A 12,384-nucleotide genomic window follows, 5' to 3' on the forward strand; every position below is an offset into this window, starting at 1 on the left:
GCCCAGTTTTATGACGAGAAGACTGAGGCTTAAAGAAGTGGAGTGACTGTTAGCTAAAGGCATAGCTTCTAAGTGGTATTGCTAGGATTGGAACCCCACATCTTCCTGGCTCCAAAGCCCTTTCATTTCTTCTCCTGGGTGAGACAAGCCTCAAGTCTTACCTCCTATCTGAAAAGATAACAGACCTCAGAGGCTGTGTGGGTACCCTGTGCTAAGTCAGTGGTTCTACTTTAAGGAGGGAGAGATGGGTCTGGGCAGAGAAATCGGGGAGGGCTTCACAGAGGAGGTGAAATTTGAGTTAAACCTCCAGGCATATGGGGGTGCATTACCAGTAGAGGAGAGAAAAGAATCCTTTGGAAAGAGGAAGGATGGGAACCAATGTGTCATATAGTGAACAATGACCTTGGCTGCCCAGACCAAGGAAGCATTTCAGGGAGATGATGAAGTTGAACAAGCAAATCCTGTACTTTGGAGTATCCTAAAGGCCACTCCAAAGTGCTTGGGATCTCTTAGAATCTCTTAGAATACTCCAGAAGTTTTGAACCCAGGGCCCAGGAATCCTGATTTCTTGTGAGTTACTGCCAAGCCCTGCTCCCCGGAAATCCTCTCTAACCTGCCATTTTCTTCTCCGCCAGGTGACTCTGAGTGTCTTTGAGCTGGCCTCTGCTGCGGGTGTGGGCTGTGACATTGACCCAGCCTTGGTGGCTGCCATTGCTAACCTGAAAACTGGTGAGCCAGGGAACAGCTGGGGCCCTTCACTGGGATCTGGGGGACACGGGCGGCAAGCAGAAACCTTTGCTTTGGGATTGTGAACTCGGAGGGAGTAAGATGGGGGCTGAGTCTCCAAGCGCAGACCTCTATCTTAGACTTCTCCTCAGCCTCCAGCCAGCTCATCCACCAATCAGCTAACAAGGGATCCTAAGTTAGTCTGTTTGGAGGAAGTGAGATGAATACAAGCAGAACAATGAGAGTGTACAACACAGTGCAAGACTTCCTGGTATAGCGACTAGGTCTCCCACAATCCTCCTCTCCCACAATCCTCCTCTCCCACAATCCTCCTCTCCCACATCGCCACCTTCATAAATTCGATTCTTCCCCGGCCACAGACTCGTACCTTCTGTTTTGCATTTTCTATCAAGCAGTTCCGCGGGTGAGGTCACACACACACACACACACCACACACACACCACACACACACACACACCACACACACACACACACACACACACACCACACACACACACACACACACACACACACACACACACACACACACACACACACACTTCGCACAGGAGGGAGCCAAGGGGGCTGATGTCCAGCCCTTTGTTACTTGGCAGGCTCACCCCTTCCCTTCTCTCTGCGTGAGACACAGGCTTTCCTTCTTGCCGCTCCACTCTGTCGGGAAGCCTGCAGGTGCCTTGGGCCTGCGTATCCTCAGAACCCCTTGCTGTGAGTTCTGCCCTGTCCCAGGGGTAGGTGGTGGAGACTCCAGCCCCCGGCCACGAGAGGCTGCCAGCCCTGGACCCTTTGACAGCAATCACCTGCTTTATGAAGTGTGATCACCGATGTTATTCCTTCTGATCTTCATGGAGAGTCCACTGGGATGTGATGGGTCCATGGGGACCCCCGTTGGAGACCACTGCCATCTGCTGACCTAATCCATTTATCTTCTTGCACCAGATGGCTCATCCCCGGAGGAGGAGTACAAGGTGGCCTGCCTGCTCTTGATCTTTCTCGCCGTTTCCCTCCCACTCCTCGCCACCGACCCCTCTTCCTTCTACAGCATTGAGAAAGATGGTGAGGAAGAACTGGGTCTCGGGCTAGTACAAGTCGGGGTTAGCATCTGGGGTAGAGCTGAGATGAAACCCTTTCCTGGGAAACACAGACTTTTGACCGAGAGATCAAGTTCTACCTCAAAAGGCACTCAACAGTGGCTTACTGGACCTGCAAGGTGTGATGCCCTTGAATAACAGCGTGCTAGGCTTGGCACTGTTGATGAAGGACTATATTATTGTAATGATATGGGGGAAAACAGCGTAGGAGGAGAATGGGGAGGGAGCAAGGGAAGGTGGAGGGGGGAATCCCTATACCTCTAAAACCGTATCATGGAAAATAATATTAACAAATAAATTGGTTAAAAAAAAAGAAAAGCACAAATAATAAGAAAAGGCACTTGAATGATGCAAAAAAAAAAAAATCCTGGCTGGGTAAGATCTTATAGGTACATCCTCCCTCTATCCCCCAATGCCTGTGGTCTCTCCGATGTCATCCAAAAGTGGCTCATCTGGCTCATCCTGAAAGAGTGAGAGTTTACGCTTTGGTTTCAGCTGCAGGAGGCTCACCTGGCGGTTTCCTCTCTTCCTCCACGCCCCCCCTCCCTGCCCCGATAATAATCCAGGTTACAACAACAACATTCACTGCTTGACCAAAGCCATCATACAGGTGTCTGCTGCCCTCTTCACGCTCTACAACAAGAACATTGAAACACACCTCAAAGAGTTTCTGGTGGTGAGTGGGTCTGGGTTGTAAAAGATTGCAAAAGGCTGGGGTTGGCTTGGTGTACATCCACGGTGGTTACCGATCTTACTTCCCACCTCCTTCACTGAATAAACAGTGAGAAGCTGCTTCATGCAAGGCAGGTTTGTAAAATTTATTTTCTTTTTGATTTGAAAAGGTAGAGTTACAGAGTGGAGGAGAGACAGAGAGAGAAGGTTGTTCCATCTGCTGGTTCACTCCACAAATGGCTGGAGCTGAGCCAATCTGAAGCCAAGAGCTAGGAGTTTTGTCAGTGTCTCCCACATGGGTGCAGTGGTCCAAGAACTTGAGCCCTCCTCGACTGCTTTCCCAGGCTTCTAGTAGGGAGCTGGATTGGAAGCGGGGCAGCTTGGACTCGAACTGGAGCCTATGTGGAGTGCTACTACTGTAGGCAGAGGATTAGTCTACTATGCCAGGGCGCTGGTTCCAGCAAGGCAGGAGGGGTTTTTTTTTTTGCCTCAACCTGAGCACTTGGGAGGAGCATTGGACAAAAGAGTCAGAAAAGCCAAGTACTGGTTCTGGATGTGCCAGTAAGCAGCGTAACGTCATAAGAGCTGAAGTCTTGGAGACTTGGTTTGTTCATTGATAAAATTAGGGAGAGTAAACTGAATTAGGTTCTGAGGAATGTTGCAGGGTATCAGTGCTCAAAGAAAGACTCCTGATCATTGTACCCCAGCCCCACGGGTGAGTACCGGCTCCTGGGCTGTTTTGTCAGGTCTCCTGTTGAGTAGGGTGTGCCCATGTTGTTCTATGGTCAGTCATTCACCGGTTCGCAGACTGTGCTGTCAATCAGAATCACCCGCAGGCATCTGGAATCCATAGGTGAGGGGGCAGGGAAGGACCCTTTGCTTTTGGAAGGTTTCTAGGTAGTGTTGAGGCTGTGGGCTTGGAATTTCACTCTGAGAACCACTGGCCCAGGTTTCTAGGGACCACTGTTTACAACCAGGCAACTATGTCATTGTAGGTGATGTGCAATCTGTTTGGAAAAACTGTTAAAATGATTTAAAAAAATTTTTTTTAGCCAAAGTTGACTCCTTCTTGCTCTCACCAATGATCTTAGCTTTGCCTCTGGAAAAACACAATAAATAATCTCTCGCTGTCGCTGAACGAGAGGCCCTAGAGTTTTCCATCCTGAATCTCCGTGGAGGCATCCCATCCCTTCGCCTTGGATCCATGGTCCATTAGCCACCGCCTGCCTGAGCGTGCTCCATAATGGGAGCTTATGCTTCTGCAAAAACCGTGCTTCTGATTTAAGAACCAGGGTTTCATTTGTCTCTCTCCAGCAGGAAGCGCGACAGATCACGTTGTTCTCTCTGGAATCCTTGCCTTGTCCTCAGTTAGAGGGGCTGTGTTTTTATTTTTTTTAAAGCCAGGACAAGCAACCAGGCAGAAAGGAGTCCTGAGCATCTTAGATTTAAGAAAGATTCACATCAGATCTCAAAGATGAGGTTGGGGGGTGGAGGGGCAAGGCAGCTCCCTGTTCCCACTTCCCTTTTATCCTGTTTGTTTGCTAAACGCAGGTAACCTGGGCCTGGGATGCGTGAATCACATTACCTCCTCCCCCTTTGATGCGCTGGGGGCCTGAAGGTGAAGGGAGATGACAGCCACTGGGGGAGCCTGACAGGAGAAGAATACTAAGAGTGCTGGGTCTGCATCCGAGGCCCAGCTCTGCTTCCATCCGGCCAGGGAGCCCGACCACAGCAGTGTCTGCAGGTGCAGGTGCCTGGAAAAAAAAATAGAGATTAATCTCCGGGCAGACAGCCTCACCTGCCTTTTTCTAGGCCCCACCTTTGTGCCCCTTGTCACCTCTCCTCGCAGCAGTCCCCCTGCAGGCTTGCTGCTGTCTGCACAGCCGGGACTCCTGGCTGGTTTGTAGGCAGCATGTGTCTGGGAAACCTTGGGGACCTGCCACTTTTCCACCCCGAGTCTTCAGGAACACGCTGGCAGCTTCTTAACTCTCCTCCTTGATCTTTTCTTAACTTCCTGTAGCCCGAGGCTGTCCTATCCTGACCTCCATAAAAATCAGCGGCTTCATAAAACCTTCCCTTACAGGTGGCTTCTGTCAGCCTCTTGCAGCTGGGCCAGGAGACAGACAAGCTCAAGACCAGAAATCGGGAGTCCGTTTCCCTGCTCATGCGCTTGGTATGTGTCTCACTCAGGCTGCTGGTGGGGGCACAGAGGAAGGGAGGAAGGGTGGGCTTGGGGGCATTCCCTGTTTAGGGTCTTTGGGTTCCTGCAGTGTCATCAGCAGGAAGCAGTAACAGAACTTAATTTTGCCTGTTGCTCCTGGGACCCAGTTTCCCAGGTTGGCTCAGGCATCCTGAGCTAGTCTCCAGTCTTCAGAGGCTTCTGTGCAGGGCAAGCCTCCCTGTGCCTTTTTTTTCCTACAGTGTTCCCAAATTCCAAGCCGGAAGCCCAGCAGGGGTGCTTTAACCTGTGACTTCTAGTCTAGGATATGGCTTTTTTTAAAAAAAGATTTATTTATTTGTATTGCAAAGTCAGATATATATATATAGAGAGAGGAGCAGAGACAGAGAGAAATATCTTCCATCCATTGATTCACTCCTCAAGTGACCACAATGGCCAGAGCTATGCCAATCTGAAGCCAGGAGCCAGGAGCTCTTTTGGGTCTCCCATGTGGGTGCAGGTTCCCAAGGCTTTGGGCCATCCTTGACTGCTTTCCAGGCCACAAGCAAGGAGCTGGATGGGAAGTAGGGCTGCTGGGATTAGAACTGGCACCCATATGGGTTACTGCCACGTTCAAAGTGAGGACTTTAACCGCTAGGCCACCGCACCAGGCCCCGGGATGTGGCTTTAACACACAGCTCCCCATTAGAGTGTGTTTTTGTTCCTTGGGGGCCTCTGAAGAGGGTGCCAGACAGCAGACTGTGGAACCAAGGGGCCTGGAAATGTGGGATGGAGGGGGGGTTGGAGGAGGCCAGTGCTTCTAGCTGAGGGGCCCACATTGGGCTGCTGCTCACTTTCCTGCAAGCTGTGGGCCTCCTTCAACTCCAGTGACATAATGTTCAGGGAATTCTGACTCCAGTCAACTGTTGAAGATCTTCTCCCCCTTGTGAGCTTGCTTCTCTCTTCTCCAATGCTTGTGTGTGCTCTTCTCTACCAACCAGGTTGCCCTTGCACGCAGCCAGGAGGAACTCTTGTGTCTAAGAGCAGAGAACACTCTCCCCCTGGACACTGTGCCCGCCTCACAGCCCAGAGTGACACCTGGGGCCCAGCATTCTCTGCAAAGGCCTGCACGGGCCCCTCCCCATGGCTGTGCCATGCCTGGGAACAGATGGCTGGAGGTAGCTTTGTGGGTAGAGACATCTACACATGGCTACAGAATCCCCCAGACTGCAGGGAGGAGATGAGAAGGGGCTGAGCTGGGGGCTGGCATCCTGCTCCCACTCTGTTCTGGTGCACAACGGAGACAGAAAGAGTTTGGAAATTCTCAGTTTAAGGCCAGACTCGCGTGGACTCTCCCAGGGACGTGGGCCAGATTGAAGGAGAAAGCATGGCTGCATTCCATTTGTTTTGTCCTAAAGTATGTGGGGACCCTGTTTGTATTCTAGGCCTGGGTTCAGAAATGTCCCTGGGGTCTCCCGCTTTGAATCCTCTTCCACCCTGGGCATGAGTGGTATCTCCTGCTAGCAGAAGGCACTACGGAGGTACTGATTGAGGGGCTGTAGTGGAGGAGAAAAGGAGTGTGTGTGTGTGTGTGTGTGTGTGTGTGTGTGTGTGTGTGTGTGTGTGTGGTGGGTCAAGGTTGAGAGAGGAAAGGAACAGCATGCTATTTGGGACAGCGCGACCTTGGCAGGGTAAGTTGCCTCTCTGAGACTCTGACTCTGTGCCCATCAGAGTGGTGGACAATCCTTAAGAGAATGAGATATTGGGTGTGAAAGTGCCTTGGACCTAGCGGGTGTTCCCACTCCACTGCTTACGTTAGTTTCTGGGTGGTTTAGGCATGGCCTCTTGGTGTGCTCAGGCAGTGTTTGCACCTGGAAGGTTGGAGGTGACTCTGTATGAGCACTCAGCACCCCTTCTTCTGCCTTGACCACCCCCTCCAAGTGTATGCGGAAGGATCTGCTCCCCTCCCACCCTCCTGCCTCCCGGTGGGGCTGGCACCTTGGCAGCTGCAGAGCTGGGACGGGAGGCTGCCGCAAAGCAATTCAAATGCAAATATCGTGCTGAGAGCCGACTGCAGGGGAAGGAGCTGCGGGAGCTAGTCTGAAAGGCTGCTGTGAAGCCCACACGCCTTTCCCTGGGGGCTGTCTGTCTTGACTGTTACGCCCGGGCAGTGCCCAACCCCGAGACTGCTGCTGACCTGCTGCTGGCATGGGTTTCCTGCAGGAGAGAGAGATGACTTCTGGAACCCCAGACATCAGAACTAGACCAGGCCCTGGCAGTTGGTCAGGGAACTGAGGAGGAGGCAGAAGTGGAGGGTGCTGGGGTCTCCTGCTGTGATGCCTGGACAGGTGTGACACTGGTCCTCAGCCTCCAGGGCTCTTTCCATCTCCATAAACACCTGCGGGCTGGGAGCCAGGCCAGTGCATCCTTCCTGAGTTCATCCTTCATTTTCCTGTATTTTCCTTCATTTTCCTGGAGTCAGTAACTTGGAGAAGCATTCTCCCCTGATTTAGGGTTTGAGACTCACCTAGCAAGAAATTATTTTTAAATGTGTATTTATTTATTATATGAAAAGAAGAGAAATCTTCTATCTAGTGGTTCACTACCCCAAATGCTCACAAGAGTTGGAGCTGAGCCAGGCTGACGCCAAGAGATACAAGGGACCCAAGCACTTAGGCTTACCTTTTATTGCCTGCCCAGCAGCATTGGCAGGGAGCTGGACTGGAAACAGAGGAGTTGGGACTTGAACTTGCACTCCAAGATATCAGTGGGATGAACCACAGACTCACCTGCTGTGCTGACTCTAGGGGATCCGTTACCATCAAGTTGAAGCTGTTTTGCCCACAGATTTTTTTGTTTTTTTGTTTGTTTGTTTCCTTCATCCAGCAGTGTGTTTCCTGCTGAGGCTGTCGTGTGTATGTGTATGTGTGTGTGTGTTTGACAACGGCAGAGCATTTAGACAGAGACACACATTAGCGTGGATATGGTAGATTGTTCTTTCTGCATTTCCAGGACCTGAAGTACCAGCCACCATGGGATTGAGTCCCAACTGTGTGACTAGTCCCTAACCCATCCAGGGAAATATACCTGTTCCTTCCTCAAGGATGGGGACCCTTCAGCACCATGCTAGGTCATCACAGCTGTTTGTGAACATGCTCTCTCCTTCCCTCCCTGTCCCCCCCAGCCTGCCCCCCTCCCCCAGTCTGATCCAGGCATCTTGATCTGTGTTCCTGCCTGCTTGTAGAGGCTGCTGGGATTACCACGACATGCAGGCTTCTAATTAAACTAATTAATCATGCCTGCTCCTTTATGCAGTATCCTTACTGGTCCCCAAGCACTGTGCTGAGAGGAGGACACAGGCCCAACACAAGAGGACCCCTGTGGCTCCCAAGCCCCTTGTCCTTGACCTGCAGTGGCAATTGTTTGCTGTGTGTGAAGCTTTGCAACTCATATTTCTCTCTCCTGTCTTCGCCTGCTGCCCACCCATGTAGGAGTTAGCAGGCAGCACAGGAGAGCACTGGGCTTTCCTACCTCTGGTTCCTGGGCCATAGTAGACCCCAGTTAAGACGGGTGGGAGGAAGAGGCTATTGTCACAGAGCCCAGAAGGCCACATTACCTTGCTGGTGTCCAACAGAAAGACATGGGTGAGGGTAGTGTGAGGGCAGTTCCACTGCTTGCTAACCCCAAGGGTCTCCGAGGGGTCCTGAGGAATGCATGACAAGTGACAGACACACACCCTTGCCTGGGGTCCTCACTGCCTGGCCATGTTTCTTCCAGGTGGTGGAGGAGTCGTCCTTCTTGACCCTGGACATGTTGGAGGCCTGTTTCCCCTACGTCCTGCTCCGCAATGCCTATCGGGAGGTCTCCCGAGCCTTCCACCTGAACCGAGTGCCTGCCAGCACCCACTGAAGGGCCCCCTGGACCTATACATGCCATCGTCATCATTGTCCTGGAGGCTGGGGGCGTCTGGTCACGGGGGGGGGGGCGGAAACAGGGTGGAGGGGAGGGAGGAGGGTGGCTAGGGAGAGGTTCTGGAGCCAGGACTGAAGAGGAGGTGATTGGAGGCACATCCTGGGGGTGGGAGGGCAGAGGCTGCCTTGCAGGGAAGGCAGGGGATGCAGGCCATAGGTATGAATTTGGACGGTGAGGCAGGAACAAGTGACATGCACTTGGGTTTTCTGGGGCCTCTGAGCTCTGCATGGGTCTCTCCGACCTTCATCACTATTCTAGGCTCACGCTGGCAGGCAGAGGTGATCAATCATCATATTAAACCATAATGAGCTTATAATCCTCCCACTGGAGCTGCTATTGTCTCCTGCACATTCATTAGGACGATTAGTTCCTCTCTTCCTTTTCCACATGTGCTCGGCAAACATGCAGCCTGCTCCTCCGGCAAGTGCAGCCAGTGCCCAGGAACCCCTCTTTTCCTTTGTTGTGGGGAATGCTCTCTGAGGGGTCATCGGGCCTCTTCCTTTGCCCCAGTGTGACTCCCTTTTCTCCTGGCTGAGGAGGAAGCACCCCCTTGCACCTGCCCACGCTTCGCACCCTGCTGCTTTCTCCTTGCCATCTCCTGAGTCCAAAGCAGGGGTCAGTGTTGGGCCACTGCAGGTCACGTGACAACTCAGTAGACCGGTTTTCCCTCTTGAGCCTTTTTGGGGGGTGCTCTCTCTCTCTGTCTTATCTGGAGGAGCTGATTTCACCCCTCACACTCCCACCCCACCCCTGAGTCTGGGTACAGCTGTTGCTAAGGGCGGGGATTTCTCTGCTAAATCCCACATTTCACAGACCTCATTAGGTTGTAAGGCCCTGAGAGTAGGGGATTCTTGTGGGAGCACAGGCTGTTTCAACTTGGCTCTCTTCGGCACTAATTAGAATTTCAAGTGTCACGGAGCCTGAGGCACTCAAGATAGCACTAAACCAGGTTTAGTTAACTCCAAAGTGGGAATGTGTGGCCTCACCATCCATCACTGTTGTGCATCCACTGCCAGGGAGGAGGACTCAGGCAACTGGTCCAGAATGGTCAGAATGGGCAGATACGATTAGCCAGTTGATTAATAAAGGTCACTTCCAAACTCAGGCAGTAATTGTGGGTGTCAGCCATCCAGCTTTCATTAAAAGCTATTTTTGGATTCTGTTACGTGTATTTTACTTGTCTTTCTCGAGATCTGAGCTTAGTTAATACTTTTTGAACTTGGCACCTAGAATCAACACACGACGTCTTTCCTAGCAACAGTTGTCAGCTCCTTGGGACAAATGCAGCAGAGAGTCCTGCTCCGTGCCTCGGCTGATCGTCCATCTTCACCGTGGGAGGGACAGTGTGTTCTGAGCAGTGACTCAGTGTCAGGCCGGCTGAAGCAGAGTCTCCAGAGAGGGAGAGGCTGGGGGGGGGTAATGGCTGAACACCTCCCCCCCACCCAGCCCCCAACCATCTGTGCTTGGTCCTTCTGCTTGGGGGCACAGGTGGGGTGGGGTAGGGATTTCTTTCCCACCTGCGTTCATTGGATCCGCTTGGAGGAGCTTTCCACAGGACAGCAGTACAAGATGCTGCAGGGGGACAGACGGTAGACATGCTGCCTTCTGTCACACTGAAAAATGTGTTGTGATGGTTAATCCACATGTACTTGTAAGAAATAATGGTGCCTAGCAGCTAAGAGCCCAGCTAAGATCCCATGTCACCAGTTGGAGAGCCTGAGTTCCATCCCTAGCTCTGGCTCCCGACTGCAGTTTTGTGCTGGTGCAGACCAGAGGAGGCAATGGTGATGGCTCCAAGTACTTGGGCTCCTATCACCTGCATGGGAGACCTGGATTGAATTCTCAGTTTCCAGCTTTGGCCAGTCTCAGCTGCTGCAGGCATCTGGGCATAATCCAGGGGGTGGGAGATACCTGTTTCTCTTGCTCTCTTAAAAAAAAAAAAAAAAAGGATCAGTGTGACTAGGTTTGAGTCGCAGCTCTGCTCCTGGTTCTGGCTTCCTACTAATATGCATCCTGGGAAGCAGGATTGAGTTCCTGGCTCCTGGCTTCAGCCTGACCCATCCCTGACTATTATAAGACATTTGGAGAGCACACAAGAAGATGGCAGAGCTCAGTCTTTCAAACAGATTAAATAAAGAAGCATGTAAAAAACAGGTCCCATGTACTTTCATGCAGCTTCTCTCAATGGCAGTAGTAGCTCAGGTACTGACCCTGATGCAACCCACCGGTTCTACTCAGATTTCCCCAGCTTTCCTCTGTGAATGCATATTTAGTTCAGCATAGCTGGTACATGTAGGATTTCTGGACCCACCAGCACCACAGCTGGGATGTAGAGTAGTCCCATCCCCACAAGGATTCTTCTTGCCGAACTTCTGTAACCACACTCACTTTGCTCCTGTCACTGTTTCTGCTCTAGCCCCTGGCAGTGCCAGCTTCTTTAACGTTTTGTCATGGAATCTTTTTATGAACACATGCACACTTCACCACTGATTCACCTTCAGAGTGCTTTTGCATCCTTAGAGCAATTCTGTAAAGCAGCCAGGGAAGTATTAGATGAGTGAATGAAAGCCAGGTACCTAGTACTGGAAACTGGAGTTGGGACCCAAGTCTTATGTTCAGTTCTCGCTATTTCCGACCCAGCCCAACTGCCTCTTCCTGGTAGAAGACTCCCAGATTTGATTTCAGAGAGCCTGGAACAAGCACACGGGAGAAGATAAGGACATGCTGGCCTTTGCCACCTGAACAAGTAGGCGACTGTCTAGAGGCAGGTGAACTAATGAGACTCTTGGGTGTTCAGACAGTTTGCTTCTTGGCCCACAAGGCTCTCTGACCTCTGAGAACCTGGGATGCCATCAATGATGGCTTCCCTTTTGCTCTCAGACCCCCTGGCTTGCTTTGCTGAGAGGCCTGACAGGACCTGGGGAATGACAATCAGGGAGATTATTTTGTCTTGCAGGCAGAGAGTCAGATCCAGCCCGGCGTTTTCATTAGTGCCGTGCTTTCATTAAAATCTCCATTAACTTGTTTGCAGTAATGTGATGAGATCAGCCCTCCCACCAAGTCTCGGCCAGGATGCTCACAGAGGCGCTCTGTTCCCTGTGGGAAGGAGAAGTGTGCGGTTTGGTCCAGGGGCTGAGGTTGAGGGGTGGTGAGAAAGGTACCCTTGCAATGCAGCAGATTTGGAGCTTCTCACCAAGGGTGCCTTGGCTGTTGGCTTTTTGCTTTGCAGGAAGGAGCCATTGTGTGATGGTCTGAGTACAGGGAGGAGAGAGAGGGAGGTCCCTGAGGGAGACAAGGCTTCTTTGACCTTGAGTTTCAAGTCTGTGTCTGTATTGTTCTTCTCCAACCTAGTTTGACTTTCAGCTGAAGCTGGCACATGGGGCGGGGTGGGGTTGGTTGGGGAGAGGAGGAGGTTGCACTCACGCGGCTGGGGGAAAAATGTTCTTGCAGCCCTCTTCTTCCCCACAGAGCCTCCTGCCTTTCCTGTCATTGAAAGGAGTTGAAGATGAACCCCTCTCTCCCAGCCCCCACACCTCTGGGAGGTGTCAAACGCTCTGCCTCCCACCTGAATGGGAAGCAGGAGCAAGCAGCAGGCCAGGCTGCAGGTGGAAGAAGTCAGAAGTGAACTTGAGCTGAGTTTGCAGCTCTGGAGAGATTGAGGAGCAGCCTTTCTCTTGTCACTGGGGAAGGAGAGAATTGGAGGCCGCCCCTTTAAATAGCATTCCCGTAGGAGGCAGATCACATCCA

At 51.8% G+C, this 12,384-nt stretch overlaps 1 protein-coding gene across 2 annotated transcripts in view; it reads left to right on the top strand.

Moving 5' to 3' along the window:
• The window catches only part of NCKAP1L (NCK associated protein 1 like), a 48,168-nt gene extending 38,369 nt beyond the window's left edge, over nt 1-9,799 (top strand). For both annotated transcript variants that reach the window (XM_040980046.1, XM_040980056.1), the window contains exons 27-31: nt 636-729; nt 1,684-1,800; nt 2,402-2,511; nt 4,591-4,680; nt 8,443-9,799. In XM_040980046.1, the coding sequence (XP_040835980.1) occupies nt 636-729; nt 1,684-1,800; nt 2,402-2,511; nt 4,591-4,680; nt 8,443-8,574 (543 nt within the window). In that variant the 3' untranslated portion in view covers nt 8,575-9,799. The remainder of the gene's footprint in view (nt 1-635; nt 730-1,683; nt 1,801-2,401; nt 2,512-4,590; nt 4,681-8,442) is intronic.
• The last annotated feature ends 2,585 nt before the right edge of the window (nt 9,800-12,384 follow it).

This window comes from Ochotona curzoniae, unplaced genomic scaffold, assembly GCF_017591425.1.
Source record: "Ochotona curzoniae isolate NIBS_2020 unplaced genomic scaffold, NIBS_Ocur_1.0 contig_1014, whole genome shotgun sequence".
Classification (NCBI taxonomy): Eukaryota; Metazoa; Chordata; class Mammalia; order Lagomorpha; family Ochotonidae; genus Ochotona; species Ochotona curzoniae.